Raw genomic sequence first — 18,259 nt, forward strand, 5'->3', positions numbered from 1 at the left:
AATATATACTTTGAAAGAGTTGATGCTGTTAGGTGACCCTGACCCCAATAAAAACAACTTTTTAAAATGCATGCACATGGACTTTAGGCTAGCCATGACTACACAGCTTATATCAGACTTAGTTTCTCATCAAAATCAAAATAAAAGACAGAAATACATTAAAAAACTGCTAAAAGGCACCAGAGAAACACCAGTACATGCAAAACCTGAAAGAAGCTGAATAAAACGAGCTCCACATTCATCATGAATTTTTAAGAATATCTGCCAATTCTAAGCACATGTGAAAAGAAAGCAGAAGTCTCAATGGACTAAGGAAACAGAAGCTGGAGTCTGACAAAACCAGAGCATCCAGGACAGTGATGGTGAACCTTTTAGAAACCTAGGGCCCAATTTGCAACCCAAAACCCACTTATGTATGACAAAGTGCCAACACTGCAATTAAACCTGAATAGTGAAGTTTTAGTTTAGAAAAAACAAATCATATATTAACATCTTTTGTCTTAAAAACACAGTAACAGAGCTTTCAATGATATAAACAACTTCTTATTGAAAGGTTAAAGTCTGCATGTGGCATGCTGGGGGGGGACTTGACACATGTGCCAATAAAGAGGGCTCTATGTACCCACTGCAGCATGTGTGCCACTTTCACCACCACTGATCTAGGACTTGAGGGCAATACAGCCCAGAGCAGAGGGAACCAGGTAGGCAATAAGCCCAAACACCAATGTGTAATCTGTTCTAGAGGAGTTTGTCAACCCCTCAACTGTGAATACATAAGAAGGAGGACACTTCAAAAGCCTAGCAGAGAACAGGTGAGAGGCCAAGAGTTGAGTAGCATTTCACCAGTTAGCTGCTTGGTGCTAGGAAGGACAGGTTGGAGTTGAAAGTCAGCTAAATGCAACTGTCCAGCAATATACCTCGGTATTAAACTGATATTCTTAAAGGGTTACATTCTAGAAGGGCAAACCTGAAACAGAATAGTACTAACAAGATATAAAACCAAGCATCAACAGGATTAAAACAATCTGGCTGCCAGAAGAATTTTGAACTTTGTCCCTGCCCTCAAGAACTTTACAGATAAGCCAGATAGGCAAGTAAATCAGTAATTAGAAAACACTAAAGAGTGAGAAACTGAGAGTGTAAATAAGGATTAAAAGGTTTAATAACGAATAATTGATACTTTGAAATAGGAAAAGGTCCAAAGGGGTAGGGGTGGTGGGAGGAGATGGGGAAAGGAAAGAATAAAAAGGAAAAATTATTTGAAAAGAAAAAAAAAAAATGGAAACGAAGTCTATGTAAATAGGGAAGGGCACACAGGTAATGGGAAAAAAATAAGAACTAAGATACATCATGTACAGGTACAAGCACCCAATGATAAATGTAAACATATTGTATACCTAAAATGTACCAATAAAAGAATTTAAGGAAAAAAAGAAAACACTAAAGAGAAAGTATGGGCCAGGGATTTAGCTCAGTTGTTTCGCTGCCTGCTGCGCAAGCGCAAGGACCCGAGTTCGATCCCCAGTACTAAAAAAAAAAAAAAAAAGAGAAAGTGTAATAACAGAGGTTTGTCCAAGGCTGAACATGTTTGGCTTGCTTGGCTGCACTGAGTGAAGAGGAATTGTCTTGGGTAGTATATAAAACATATAATATAGTTAACGTATATAACAGAACAGCTATATTCTTATTATAAACAAGCATGCCCAACCTGCAGGCCACAGGTTGGACACACCTGGAATGTATATAGATAAGGAAGCCATTACCATACAAGCGAAAAGTAAAGGTATGAATAGGAATGTGGTCATTTGGAGAGGACAGAGTGAGAGGGCACTCATTATAATATCAAATCCAAGTTCATGCCATTTTTAAGTGAAATCTAAGAACAACTCTCTTATACTACATTATTCTTTAGAATAAACAGTTACAGCGAGGTCTGGTGGCACTTGCCTGTAATCCCAGCACTCTGGGAGGATACCAAGTTCAAGCCCAATATGAGCAATTTAGAGCCTTCACAAGACCCTGTCTTGAAAATAAAAAATAAGAAAGGGCTAAGGAGCCAGCTCAGTGCTAAGGTCCTGGGTAATCTCCAGTATCTCCCCTGCTTACAAACAAAAGGGCTGAGGATGGAGCTATGTGCAGTTTGTTTGTTCAGTGCAAAGACCCTGGATTCAATTCCTAGTACTGCAAAATGAATGAATGAATGTATGAATGAATGAATGAATAAATAAATAAATAAATAGTTATAATGAAATATACTAGCATAGTATCTTTGCCCTAGCTTAGCTTAATGGGTCGTTAATAAAAGATAAGAAAAGTTCAGATAAAAAACAATGGTCTACTATTAGGAAAACAGCAAAATCCAAAAGAGAAGCCTGTCAGGATTTAAAGTATTTCCCAAGAACATGAACTAATAAGTATTTTTCAAAGTCAAGTGTTTTAATAGAATCTCTGCTCCCTATAGACTCATCACTCAACTGAGAAATATTGCTAGAATCAGAAATTACTGGTGATATAGACTTACAAAGTTCAAGGACAGACTTCTGTGAATTCAGTCCTTTATTAGGCCTTAGCAAGGTACCAGATATAAAACTGCGACAAATAGAATGAATCCTTATTCTTTTATGAATAAATTATAAAACTTCCTACTTTTTTTAGTAAACTATTAGAAGAAAGAACATTTTACCTAAATTAAACAGCATTATTTAGCTTCATTATTTTTTGCTTAAAAAGGAAACAAAACAAAGTAGAAGCCCTAAAGATACTTTGGTATTCTCAACATATCCTAAAATATAAATAAACTCAGGTAAGGAAATTGTTTAAGGCTCTGGCACATTCTTTATATAATATTTCAAATTACATCATTTCAAAACACCCAGAGAAATGTGATAAATACTGTAACTTCTTTGGTACTTATGCACTTTTTTTACTCTACAATGCCTAAGAGTGAAAGTACAATAAAAAGATGAATATAACACCTACCTCACATGAATAATCCATATCTACATACGGAAAATTTGAATAATCTCGTTCTCCACCCAGAACATTTTTCATCCCATCTCTATCCACCCAAAGCCAACAATAATGTTATCTCTGGGGTCTAGTCCAGTGGTGGCGAACCTATGCCAGGAGTGCCACAGCTGGCTGTTTGTTATCACTGAAAGCTCTAACAGGTTCAATAGACTGGTCTGGTCTATTAAACCTTCATCATTGTCTTCCAATGAAAGCCATTTTCCCCTACAATGAACCCCATATAGCACATGGCATTTTCAACCAGATTTTCGGTTCACTCTATGCTTTCTGCATAGGTAATATCATTCACTCAGCCACCAATAATTATTAATCCAAATGGTCACATAAATTATAATCTTAGGACTTAAATCTTTACAAATGTCTTTCCAAAAATTGGGTAAATAAATTCCTCACTTCTGACGTAGATCCTTAGATAAATAAATGTGGAAGAACTACGTCAGAGATATTTATGAAAGAGCATTTTGGTAATTTATCAGTAAGTCAGTCAACAAATACAATTAAAAATTAACTACATGTGCTAGATACTGTTAGAAATGGAGAAATGAACAAAGCAAACTTAGTCCATAACCTCATAAACTTTAAAAATATAGTTTACATGTCTCTTTTTGACAGCAACATCTTGAAGACAGGGCTTAAGTCTTCTTCAATGTCTATATGACCATCTATATCCCCAAAAGAGCCTAAGTATAGCAACCCTCAGTCATGTTTTCAACAATTCATTATCCATTTATACTTCTCAACATCCTCAACTATCCTTCTTAAAACCATCTCCTCGTTTTCCTCATCATTAACCATTCATTTCTAGCTTCCCATTCTAAAACTACTTTCACTAAGTATTAGAGAACTTCAATACTCTGACCTCACTCTTGCTTTTCTCCCTATGTAACTGAAATCTCAAGTTAATTTACAAATTTGTTACAGTTTCAATAAAAATACCAAGTTCTTTAATAGATTTAAATTGCTTTTGAAGTTCATACCAATATATAAGAATAACTAGGAAAAAAATGAGAAAGAAAAACAAACATGCAAGAAATCAACTGTTTAATCTTCATTGTCAACCTGACTGGATTAAGGGACTCCTGGAGAGGTGACTGCATTGTAAGGGTACTAATCATCAGTGGGTTAATCCACTGATGAGTTCACAGCTAAACGGGCTATCAGGAGGTGGGGTGCTGTTGGAGAAAGGGAGTTGGGAGGATTGACCTTCAGGACTGTTTCTGCTCCTGGCCCCTTCCTCTCTGGCTCTTGGCCTACTCTCTATTGCCTGGATGCCATGATTTGGAGCATTCCTCCACCATACCTTCGCCATCATTTGGAAAAATCATTTGGAAATGTAAAAAGACCGAGAATATCCAAAGAAATCTTGAAAAATGACAAAGAATATATACTACTTTACTTCAAGACCTACTAAAAGTTATAATTAAGACAACTTAGTAGTAGCTAGAGATAGACACATACATCAATGGAATAGAATATAGAACACACAGACATATATATGTCAGGCAATTGATTTTCAATAAACCAGGCAATGTAATTCAATGGGAAAAAGAAGAGTCTTTTGAACAAATAGTGCTAGAACAACTCCATATTCATATGGAAAAAAAATAAACCTGATCTTTACCTCACAAAGCACACACAGCAGCTTTATTCATGTAACTTTATTTGAATAATTAGAAACTGGAAACAACTCCTAACTGATCAACAGATAACTGGATAAATTGGTATATCAGTATGCTATTTAGCAATAACAAGAAATATACAATAAAATATTAGTAAATTTCAGAGACATTATTTTGAGCAAACATGAAAATAAAGAAAATAAATCTAGGGTCAGGGATATAGCTCAGTGGTTCTGGCACCTGCCACGCAAGCGCAAGGTCCTGAGTTCGATCCCCTACCAAAAAAAAAGAAAAGAAATCTAATCTATTATGTTAGAAAGCAGACAACTGGCACCCTGGTACTATGGGTAGTGGCTGTGATTCTCTAGGGCACAGCACAAGAGAGCTTTTTGAAGTGATACAAATATTCCGTATCTTGACTATGGTGGTAGATACACAGGTATACAAATTTGTCAGAATTCATTACAAATGTATTCCTAGTTTGAACAGCCTTTTATTATATATAAATTATACTCCTACAAAGTGAATTTTGAAAAAATTTTAAAGGAGCTCATTCCTAAGTATTTTGTAAGTAAATATTAAGCATTACTTTCTTAAAGTATTTTTAAAGTGATCCTAATGAAGTTGGGCCTTCAATTAACACCTTGGGAAACACTGCTGTTCGTTATACCTAGAAATGGAATTAACAGGTCACAACACACATAAATCTATAATTTTTCAGACTCTGCCAAAGTACTCTTCTAAGATTTGTCACTATTTATACTCCCTCTAAATTCCTTTAAAATAGTATATACTCTTAACTTTCATTTCCTTTATTTACCTCAATTAAAAGTATTTTTCAATCCTATATCAATCCACTTGGAAATTGAACAACACACTTCTGAATAACCAATGGGTCATAGAGGAAATTAAAGAAGAAATCAGACAGTTCCTTCCATTAAATGACAATGACAATACAACATATCAGAATCTATGGGACACAATGAAAGCAGTCTTACGAGGGAAATTCATAGCAGTGAATATGCATATTAGGAAAACAGAACGAGCCCAATTAAACAACCTCATGCTGAACCTCAAGCTTCTAGAAAAAGAAGAGCAGGACAACCTCAAAGCTCATACAAGGGAGGAAATTATAAAGATCAGAGGAGAAATCAATGCAATGGAGACTAAGAGAACGATACAAAAAAAATCAACGAAGCCAAGAGTTGGTTCTTTGAAAGAATCAACAAAATTGACAAACTTTTAGCCAACCTTGTCAGAAAAAGGAAAGAAAAGGCCCAAATCCATGCAATTAGGAATGAAAAGGGTGAAATTACAACAGACCCAGCAGAAATCCAGAGGATCATCAATACCTACTTCCAGAACCCATACGCCAATAAGATGGACAACACAGAAGAAATGGACAGATTCCTAGATATGTATGAATCACCAAAGTTGAATGAAGAAGACCTAAAAATTCTAGTAGAAATAGTAAATAAACATATGAAAAAATGTTCAACATCACTGGTCATTCAAGAGATGCAAATGCAAACAATGCTGAGATTCCACCTCACTCCAGAAAGAATGGCTGTTATCATAAAATCAACCAATAACAAATGCTGGCAGGGCTGTGGGGAAAGAGGAACCCTGCTCCACTGCTGGTGGGAGTGCAGACTGGTGCAACCACTGTGGAAATCAGTATGGAGATATCTCAAAGAACTAGGACGAGAAGTCCCATTTGACCTAGCTATTCCCCCGCTGGGGATCTTCCCAAAAGAATTAAAAGAATCATACCACAGTGACATATGTGTACCCATGTTAATAGCAACACAATTTGTAATAGCTAAAACTTGCAAACAGCCCAAATGCCCATCAACTGGAGACTGGATAAAAAAAATGTGAGGTTTTTTTTATACAATGGAGTGCTACTTCGCCATAAAAAATGAGAAACTAGAGACATTTATAGCTAAATGCATGCACACTAGGGCAATACTCTTAAGTGAAATAAACAGGACACATATGTGTAAATACCAAATAGTTTCTCTAGTGTGAGAAACTGAAAGTGTAAATAAGGACTACAAGCTATAGTAGATAACGTGAAATAGGAAGAAAAGGGGCAAAGGAGAAGGGGAAATAGGAACGGTAGGGGAAAGGAAAGAAGGGAATGGAATATGAAAAAATGGAAAAATGGAAACAAAGTCTTTGTAAATAGGGAGGGATGGAGGGGTTGAAGGTAGGGCAGGGGAATGGGGAAAAATAAGAACCAAGAGAGATTACGTAAAGGTCCAAATGTCCAATGATTAATGTCATTATACTGTATGTCTAAAAGGTACCAATAAATTAAAATTCAAAACAATTTTACCAAAAAAAAAAGTTAAATATATACTTACTAAATGACTTAACAATTCTATTACTAGATGATACAGCCAAGAGAAATAAAGCACATGCCTATACAAAAATTTGTTCACAAGTGTTCATAGCTCATTATGCAGACTAGCCAAAAGGAGAAACAACCAAAATGTCCATCAATGGGAAAATAAAATGGTTTATAGTTGGGGGTGTTCAAGAAAATGTTAAGTAATTGCTAATGGGTATGAGGCTTTCTGTCAGGGTAATAAAAATGCTCTTAATATTGACTGTGGTAATAACTGCATAACTGTAAATATATTAAAAATCATTCAACTTAGATTTTAAGCATGTAGGTTGTGTGGTATGCAAAATATATCTCAATAAAACTATTAGAAAAAAATTACATACAGCTCAAAACTGAATGAAGTGAAGAGATTTTTGCCTCACACATTTGAAGTACATTACAGCCACAGACCAGCTCCACTGCAAAGACCCCTGAAACATAAATGATCTCTCTAATGACTTTACCCTTTTCTGAGATATAAATTTATACACTGTTTTCCTTTTCAGAGTCCTGTAGGTAGCCATAAAATTTCTCTATGTTTAAATGATAATCTGATTCTAAAATCAACTATCTACTGATGAATAGGAAGCAATACCTAATAATGGTAAAAAAAAAATCAGAATTAGCCTCATGACATAGCTATAAATAAAACTCAAAACATGTCAGACACAGTAACAGAATGTCATACATCATCTCCAATTCTCTCAACAATCATTCAGTGCAGATAAGGAAGTTGGGATTCAGACTAAAGTGGCTAACCTTGATTGCCAACTTGATTGGTTTGAGAGAGGTCTAGGAGATTGATAAAGCACATTTCTGGTGTGTTTGAGTTAGTCATGAGGGTACAACCTTGGAGACTAAATCTGATCCCTGGCTCCTTCCTCTCTGGTTCTTCCTTGCCCACTCTTCTTCCCTGCTGTCATAAGGTTAGCAGCTTTCTTCTATTATGCCCTTCCACTATGTTTCTGCTTGGGAGCCACCTATCATGGACTGAACCCTCTGAAGCTATGAGCCAGAAGAAGCCCTTCTTCTCTTAAGCTGTGTATGTCTGGTATTTTGTCCCAGCAATAGAAAGGTGACTAACACAGAGACATTAAATGATTTGCATACTCAAAGAATAGGTAACAAAACAAGAATTTGAACTTAACATTGCCTATCTCTAAAACCTATAATTTGATACCATACTACCTCCCATCTTCACAAAGAACAGAATGACCATAAATATGTCCTAATGTAAAATCTTAAAATCTTAGACCTTAAAGAAACTCAGAGAACATCTACCCTACATGCTTCATTTTACAAATGCAGCAACATTATTTTTGCAGTCACTGATCAGCCTTAACTATTTCCACTACTTTCTAGTTTCCAATATACTAACAGGCTATCTGCAAATGTTTTCTGTTGGTCTCAACATAAAACAGATAAGGAATTACAGAGAGCTATGTTTCAGAAAGTTATGTTATATGCTAAATAAACTCCCCCAAATTCATCTTTTTCCACTTTTAATAACAATACAAAACAAATGCTCTGGTTACTGTCTCAATATATAGGATTCTATCAAAGGAGAAAGATTATACAGAATTTGTAATACTAATTTATAGATACTTGGAATTCTTACCTTTGCGGTCACAAGAAAGATGGTATAAAAGAACATAAGACTATGCTTTGATATTGCCAGATGCTCGGTGTGCTGAAACGTGAAGATAACTGACCCCAGCATGGTTAACTTGGAAGCGCTGAAAATAAAACATATCTTGAGTAAGTAATAAACATTATCTATTGAAATCTCAGAGAATTCTCTAGTAGTGAGCTACTAATTGGCATTAACACAAAAAATGAGTTTTATGAATATACTCATAAATTTTTAGACATGCTGAATTATACAAAGTTAAATACCTTTCTTTACTGCAAAAAGTATTAGATATCTTAGAATGTGCATATATACTGTGACTCTCTGATAAAGTGAAAAGCATTACAATCCTGGATTTCAAATTACAAAGCTATGGTAATAAAAACAGCATGGTACCTGCATAAAAACAAATGTGAATCAATGGAACAGAACAGAAGATGAAGAAACAACCCCAGGCACATTAAGTCATTTGAATCTTTGACAAAGGGGCCAAAAACATACACTAGAGGAAAGATAAGTCTCTTTAACATGGTGCTGGGAAAACTGGTTACATACATACAGAAGACTGATTCTAGACCCATATCTATCACCATGTATCAAAATAAAATAAAAATGTATCAAAGATATGAATATTAAAACAATCTGCTGGATGACAAAATAGGTAAAAGCTTTTGAAAACATAGGCAGAACCCCAACTGCACAAGAAATAACATCAAAATGAACAAATGGGATTATATCAAATCTAAAAGCTTCTGCACAGCAAAGGAAACAACCAACAGAGACAACCCACAGAAAAGGAAAAAAATATTTGCCAGCTATTCTTCTGACCAAGGACTAATATCCAGAATATACAAAGAACTCAAAAAATCAGACCCCTAAAAATAAAAAAGCCAATCAAAAAAATGGGCAAGTGAAATGAACAGACACCTCTCAGAAGTACAAATACACGAAAAGATACTCAACATCTCTGTCATCAAAGAAATGCAAATTAAAACAAAACTCAGATTCCATTCCAGAAAGAATGTCTATCTTCAAGAAATCAAACGATAACAAACACTGGGGAGGCTACAGGGAGGAAAAAGTGCCCTTCTCCATGGCTGGTGGGAGTATAAACAGGTACAACCCTATGGAAATCAATATGGAGATTCTTGCAAAAACTAAAAACAGAAATTCCATTCAACTCAGCTATTCCCTTACTAAGTATTTTCCCAAAAGAATTAAAGAGCATCACACCAGTGACACATGCAGAACGTGTACCCATGTTTATAGCAACACAACTCATAACAGCTAAATCTTGGAAGCAGGCTATATATCCATCAACAAATGAATGTATAAAGAAAATGTGGTTATTTATACACAATAGAATACTATTCTGCCATAAAGAAAGATAAATTTGAGTCATTCATAGGAAAATGGATGAACCTTGAAATCATAATGTTAAGTGAAATAAGTCAGACACACAAGCTTAAATATTGTAAAACTTCCCTCATGTGAGAAACCAAAGTATAAATTTAAAAACAAAATGAAGGATAGACAATAGGAAACAGGGAGATACATCTTCTGCAAATATGAAGGGAATCTAGAGATGGAGAGAGGGCAAGGGAAGGGAGGGAAAGAGAAATAAAAAGAACTAAGTATGTTAAGTACCTGTACCTACTCCCTATGATAATTATAGACACATACTTCAAACATGTACTAATAAAAACTTATTAAATGAATATGCTTCTATAATGCAAATATGCAAACATATTTGGCAACAAAATACCTTTTGAAAAAAGACTTCAAAGTCTCATACTCCATTGTTTGATTTGAGATTAAGTCTTTAAAAACCTTCAGTGCTAAATAAGCTCTCAGAATAGAGTGAGAAGAAAGGGAAAAAAGACCTTATTTGTGGTATCTGCCCATTTCTATGATGCAAATATTCCCATCATTGCCAGTTTCAGGATGCTACACAGAATGGAGAGGCAATGCATCCAACTGTCTCAAATAAAACAGTGACCACTCCAGCATGAAGTGTCCAATGTCATGTTTCTTGTTCCCTTCTGGTAAGAACCTCACCAGTACCTTTAATGTATATTTCTACAACATTCTGTTTATGACAATCTATATATTTTCTGAGACCATGTAGGCTTTCTCTAATATGTTTCTCACTTCCTTCTGACACTCACCAGAAGTACCTTTAACATCCATGTTTCTACCAACAGCCTGTTTAAAGCCATGCAGGCCTTTCTGATCATGCACTTCAAAATTCCTCTAGCCTCTACCCATAATCAAATTCCAAAGCCAATTTCACATTTTCAGATATTTGTTACAGCAGCAACTACATACTCTGGTACTGAAATCTGCATTAGTTTCTAGTGACTGTTGTAACAAATTATTATAAATTAGAAGTCAAAAATCACTCAGTCAAACCTAAGTGTTAGCAGGGCCACATTCCCTCCAGATTCTCTAAAGGAGAATCTCTTCCTGTCTTTTCCAACTTCTGGTAACTACAGGCACTCTTTAGCTACAGCACTAATCTCTGCCTCATCATCACATAGCCTTCTCTTCTATTTGGGGTCAAGTCTACCTCTGCCCATCTTTTATAAGGATATACATGAATGAATGAGGCTCCCACCTGCAGGATAATCCTCCAATCCAGGATTATCTCTTTACCTCAAAACACTTGCAAATCTGCAAAGACTATTTCTATATAAGGTAACACTTAGAAGTACCAGGGATTAGGACCATTATTCAACCTAATTCACTTATCTACTATAAAGATATATAGTTATAAAGAAAAAAAGAACTAGATAGAAATACACTATATTAACAGTAGTTGCCAATAAGCAATAGGTCACCATTTTTTTCTTTTATATTGGTATTTTCCAAAAATTTTCATAATGCATACATATACATATTACACTTTTTTTTTGGTACCGGGGATTGAACTTGGGACCTTGCACTTGTGAGGCAGGCACTGGAACCACTGAGCTAAATCCCCAGCCCCATATTACACTTTTTTAGGAATGAAGGGAGGGAAATGGAAGAGAAGGGAAACACTACAGAAGAGATTCTGTCGGGAGGAAGGCTTGACTTTGTTTTGGGTGAAACTGGATACTGTATTTTCAAAAATGGAATAGGCAGAATGAACAATCTGAAAAGAAATGAAAACAATTCTATTACAATAGAATTTAAATGAATAAAATACCTAGGCATAAATACAACCAAGGAAGTGGAAGATATATACTAAATATTAAGCAATAATAAAATCAATACAGTATGTTACTGGAATAAAAACATATGCACAGACCAGCACAACAGAAGAGAGCCTAGAAATAAATCCAAACATATGCAGTCAATTAATTTTCAATAAGAAGACACACAGTCTCTTCAAAAAATAGTGGTGGGGAAATTGGAGTTCCAAACAAATGAATGAAACTATATCCTTACCTTACATCCAGATACAAAAATCAATTCAAAATAGATAAAAGATCTAAAGAGAAGAACTGAAACCAAAAAAATACTAAAAGAAAACACAAGGAAAGATCTTTGTCACTGGCTTTGGCAATGACTTTTTGGATATCACATCAAAATCTTGGATTACAAAAGCAAAAAAAAAAATCAAAAAACCTTCTGCATAGCAAAGGAAACGATCACCAAAATGAAAGGGCAATCTACAGGTTGGGAAAATATTTGTAAACCATGTATCTGATAAAGGGCTAATACTCAAAATTTATAGAATTCACACAACTTAATACCAAGAAAAAACACACCTGATTTTAAAATAAAACAGACAAAGGAACTGAATAGACATTTCTCCAAAAACATAAAAATGGCCAAAAGGTATAAAAAAAGATGTTCAACACCACTAATCATCAGAGAAATGCAAATCAGAACTACTATGAGATTCTAATGTATACCCATTGGGAAAGCTATTATCAAAATGAAATGAGACAAGTGCTGACAAAAGCATGGAGAAAAGAAAACCCTTAGATACTGTGGGAATGTGGATTGGTATGGCAAAATATGAAAAACAGCATATAAGTGCCTAAAACAATTAAAAATAAAACTATTATATAACCTGGCAATCACCTTCTGGGTATATATGCGAAAAAAATTAAATCACCACCTTCTAAAGACATCTGTACTCCCAAATTCATTGCTGCAGTATTCATAGTCGCCAAGATATAGAAACAAACTGTCAACAAATAGATAAAAAGGCTATGAGATACACACACACACACACACACACACACAATGTGATACTACTATTCAGTCTTTAAAAAGGAGGAGATCCTGTCATCACTGCAACAGTGGCAATGTGTCTACTCTCATTTTTGTTCAGTAATGTGTTAATAGTACTGACCACTGCAAGAGGGCAAAAACTATCATTTTTTGCAAATGATATAAATATAAATCTTAAGAGAATCTATAAAACTACTAGAACTAACAATATAAGGTTAATATATAAACCCATTGTATTCTTACATATTAATAACAATCAAAAGATAAATCTGTTAAAATTTTATTTACAAGTGTCAAAAATATAATACTTAGGAATAAATTTAATAAAAGACATACAAGGCCTCTAGAAATTTTTTAGAAGACCTAAATATAGATATATACAATGATCATGTACTAGAAGACCTCATATTGCTAAGATCTCATTCTTCCTAAATTAATAAACAGATACAATGCAATCCCAATAGAATTCTTATGGGCTTGTTTCATAAATTTTAAAACTTATAGAAAATACAAAGGACTTCAAAAAGCCAAGAAATTAAGATTTAAAAAGAAAGAATGAACAAAATTAGGGGACTCACTATCTGCTTTCAAAGCTAATAAAAAATTCCAGCAATCAAAACAGTGTGGTACTGGCATTAACATGGACTTTCGGATCAATAAAGCAGAGGCCAAAAATACTCACAAATATATGGTCCCTTAAATTATCAAAAAATGTAACAAGACAATACAATGGGGAAAGGGAGGACTTTCCAAAAAATTGTACTATAACAAACGGGCATATAAGAGAAAAACAAGTCTCAAACCAAAAAGAATTAATCAGAAATAGTTCATATACTTAATTGTAAAAGCTAAATTAGAAACTTACTTTTTTTGTTTGTTTGGTTTTTTTTGGTATCAGGGATTGAACTCAGGACCTTGTGCTTGTAAGGCAGGCGCGGTGACACTGAGCTAAATTCCTGGCCCTAGAAACTTCTTGAAAACCTAAGAGGAATAGCTTTGCAACTCAGAGATAGGCAAAGATTTCATAGACTACAAAAGCATTTTAAAAATTATAAAATTGTGCTTTATCAAAAGAACACACCCAATACAGAAACAGTATCCAGAATATACGAAGAATTATTACAACTCAGAAACTGATGATGATGATAATAATAATAATAATAATATTAGGGGACAAAGAAAGACATAGAGACACTTGTCAAGCAAACATGGAAATGGCCCAATAAGCATATTTTTTTAAAAAACCCTCAACATCCTTGGTCCAAAGGAAAATGCTATTTAAATCATAATGAGAAATATAATTATTAGAATTTGTGTGAGCCTTTAAAGAGACTAACAATGCTAAGCCTTGGCAATAATATGGAACACTGGAACTCTTAAAACACTTTGCGGGGGGTGGGGGAGACACTTTGGAAAACTCCTTGGCTGTTTTCAAAAAGTTAAAAATACAACTACTACATAACCCAGACATCCCACAACAACAAATAAAATGAAAATGTATATCTACACAATACGTTGCATACAAATATTCATAGCAACTTTACTCACAATAGCTCAAAAACTAGAATCAAACCAAATAGCCACCAACAGATGAACAGATAAACAAAATATGATTAGACCACACAATATAGCACAAAAAAAGGAAACAAATTTTCCAAATATGATAGAGAAGAAATATAATGAATAAGAAAATATGTTAGAAGGTGATTAATGCTGTGGAAAAAAAAGAAAGGTAAATTATAAGCTAAGTAGTCTGAACTGAGAAGGTAAATGCTGAAAAACTACTCTGAGCAAAGACAGCAAACTGAGCAAACTACTTTGAGCCATTTAGGGGAAAAGATTCTAGGTAGAGAGAAAGGCTATTGCTAAAGCAAACCACATTTGCTTGTTCAAGGATAGAGTGGAATGGTGAAGAGAGATGATGATAATCTTAAAAAGATAGGAAACCAAAGTAAATTGGGGTTTTAGATAGGTAGATCTTGGAAACTTAGAGCATTTTGGGGAGTGACTGCAAAGTTTTGAACAAAGGTGAAACATAATTTTGTTTTGGTTATAAAAGCCCCAAGAAATGTTTTACAGAAGATGTTTCAAGGCACATACTCATAATGAGGAAAATTTCCCATGAATGTTAGTAATATCTTATTTATAACATCGTCAATCCAAGCCTCCTAAACTTTATTTATAAACAATCTCTTTCACACATAAGAGTTTATTTTCCAAGTTAAGTATCCTGGAATTTGTTGGTTCCTTCAAATATATGTTATCATTCATACTGCTGCTTGACCTTTATTTTTAATCCATTTTAAAAACATGAATTTATTTTCACATGAAATTCTTCTTCACTTTGCTCATTATGGCCACTCTCCCTGTATGTTTTTCTTAACTTTAGGAACAGTGGGGACAGGGATTTAGCTCAGTGGCACTGCTCCTGCCTCGCAAGCACAAGGTCCTGAGTTCGATCCCTGGTACCGGAAAAAAAGAGGAACAGTAACTATACCCATTTCACTTTCAGTTGCATCAGGTATATATCTGTAACTTATTTAATATTACGTCTGTATCTTTAGAAAGCATCTTATGATTAGGTTCTCTTAAATAGATTCAACACGTATTTTGCACCATAAAAGTATACAGTGGATTATATTCTTAATCTTTTTCTTATTTTTACAGGTAATTAAGCTCAATTGTCATTTTTTAAGCAATTTACAGGGTATTATATTGATTTTTTCCCCATAAATTTGTCACTTTACTATTAGAACTATGTATAATCTGAAATGTGGGTGACATTGTAGTCATTAATGAAAATTCCAAGAGCTTGTAATTAATTCATCTCCACCCAGAGAGGTAGTTCTTTCTCATACCATAGATAACCCTCTCACAATTCTGTGATAACACAGAGATTTGGTTTTGTTTTTTAAGGGGAGAAACCCATAGAGAAGAGAATCAATACTTATTTTAAAACTTCATTTGGGAGGACAAATTCTTGGAAAAAATAAAATTTTCTGACTCTCCTACTGTCATTACCATTTTTAAGTTATATTTCATTCACATTTAGATTCCCCAAAATGTTCTTTAAAGAAATTTAGTAAAATTAAGGATAAATATCCAGATCTCAGTATAATATACACCAACGTACTGAGACATCTTCAGCCATTCATCACCTCCTGGTTTCCAATCTCCTTTTACCAACTGCTCAAATTTTGTCACTATGGTACCACCTGCACCTGAAAATAAGAAAACAAGATTATTTAGCCAATCAGCTTCAAAAAATAGAAAATAGAATAATAAAAAATAAAATATATCAAGGGAGTCATAATTCTACCACTTGGTTTAAACTTCAAGAGTGCCAAAATAGAATTCTTGAGAGGAAGAAAAACATTTCCTTTGTACATTTAAGACACTGAAATAACTGCAACTCTACTTTTTCACCAGCATGGGAACAGTCCACTGTAATTCAGACAAAATTGGGGCCTTATGCACCGATAGTATGGTTCAGAGGTCTGTTTCTGACCAGAAAAAATATATATATCCTTGGCTTTATCATTTCTTTTTCTCATATGATTAGTTTCAGGTGCATACATAACAAAAAGTTAGAGGAATTTGTTCAATTACTATATATAAGCAAAAGCAACGGACACAACGTGAACATGAATCCATAATCAACTTTATTTACTATTCTCAATAATTTGTGGAGGAAAAAAACACTCACAAAAAGAGCAATAAAAAAAAGAGCAATGTTTGTTTTTTACATGAATCACAATTTCCTACATAAACTTGTTTTATTTATGGTAAAATAATTAATCTCTGCTTCAGGGGGTCCTAATGAAACCAGTCCTAAATATTTTATATCATAAGGCAGTCAGGTTCAAGGTGGTATGGTACTGCATGCCTGTAATCCCAGTACTTGGAAGGCTGAGGCACGAAAATCACCACAAGTTCAAGGCCAGCCTGAACAACATACAGACATGCTATGTCAAGAAACAAAAACAAAATCAAAAAGGCAGTCACATTCAATATAATAGGTGATGACTAGTGAAAAGTACTAGCTTTGAATAAACCTTAGGAGTCAGGAAACAAGGTTCCCCCTTCCAAAAAACTGCTATGATTAAAGTATGCAATTCTCACTATTCAGTAGTTATGGAACATCAGTAACAGAATATTTATGAACATATATTGTTAATATTACCTCGGGCCCATCCAATAGCTATCATGACTATCCAGCCATTTTTGTAATAGCTATTAGCATGTGTGACTCCACCTACTATTTTCCAAGTCCTGGTCACTTCCTTCATTCCAGCAGCCAAAAGTTGAACAGGTAGGAATGAATAGGCCTGGGAAACTAGGTCACATGGGCAAAAAAATATAATATACCTGAAATTAAAATTTAAATATTTTAATATATGAATAGAATCAGGAGAAATAAATAATGTGTAAGTATTAACAATATAGCATAACCAAACAAATTAAATTATAAACTTGAAATGTTGAGTTGAAGAAAAGCACAGATGGGAAGGAAGATTTTTTCTTTTAATCACATGAAAAATATACATAATGTACCAAAATGTCATGATGAGAGGGGAATGTAAATGTTGGACATCTGAATATTCTACAGATGTATAAAGTATTAGTGAGTTCCTAAATTCTACCTATCCTATTCTAGAAGCTAAGTGCTGAATGTAACAAAATAAAGCAAATGTATAATCATCAACAGTTCCTTTGTCTTCCAGGGAAAATGATTAGAGAAAAGGGCCTTTGATAACAACAATAACTGTGTTTCAACTTCCACTAATATCTTTACCTGAATCCCTTTGTACAGAATATAAACTGCAATCCACGCAAAGATAGCTGACAGTTCACAAGGAAAGCAGATTTATGTTAAAAAAAAACATATTTTCATATAATTAAAAGAATATGAAGCTAGTTCTTTACTTAAGTAAGCTTAATTTTAACCAATTAAATTATGTTGTTAGTTTAGCAATAGTTCACCACTTCTCTAAAAAACTTTCTCTAAAAAACTTACTTCATTTGTTTTAATCATCTGTCCAACTACAAGCAGTAGCATCTACTAAAAAACACACTGCTTTTTTCTCTCCATTCCTAAAATACTGTGGTAAAAAATTTTGTGCTTAAAACAAAACATACATTCTTTCTAATGAATTGATATGGAATACACTGTGTGAAGTGTCATATCTCTTACTAATTCGTATCAGTTACTAATTTTTCTGTAATTTATGATTCATAAAGTCAGAAATCTCAAATGTATTCACAGAAAATGAAATATCTGCCAAAATACTGCTTCAGAGTCTTAATCACCATTTTTTCTTCACCTCTACTTACTAATTCCTTCCTATTCTCCAAAGTCCC

At 34.1% G+C, this 18,259-nt stretch overlaps 1 protein-coding gene across 3 annotated transcripts in view; it reads right to left on the reverse strand.

The window, feature by feature from the left end:
• Nucleotides 1-18,259, reverse strand: part of Tmem38b (transmembrane protein 38B) — a 53,997-nt gene that overhangs the window by 1,854 nt on the left and 33,884 nt on the right. For 2 of the 3 annotated variants that reach the window (XM_021261180.2, XM_087184203.1), the window contains exons 3-6: nucleotides 17,082-17,266; nucleotides 16,032-16,119; nucleotides 12,783-12,851; nucleotides 8,660-8,777 (exon numbers count right to left, since the gene is read on the reverse strand). In XM_021261180.2, the coding sequence (XP_021116839.1) occupies nucleotides 8,660-8,777; nucleotides 12,783-12,851; nucleotides 16,032-16,119; nucleotides 17,082-17,266 (460 nt within the window). The remainder of the gene's footprint in view (nucleotides 1-8,659; nucleotides 8,778-12,782; nucleotides 12,852-16,031; nucleotides 16,120-17,081; nucleotides 17,267-18,259) is intronic. The other variant, XM_004848175.3, reaches the window with a different exon arrangement.

This window comes from Heterocephalus glaber, unplaced genomic scaffold, assembly GCF_053883595.1.
Source record: "Heterocephalus glaber isolate CG9 unplaced genomic scaffold, H.glaber_assembly_v1.0 deba00001481, whole genome shotgun sequence".
NCBI lineage: Eukaryota > Metazoa > Chordata > Mammalia > Rodentia > Bathyergidae > Heterocephalus > Heterocephalus glaber.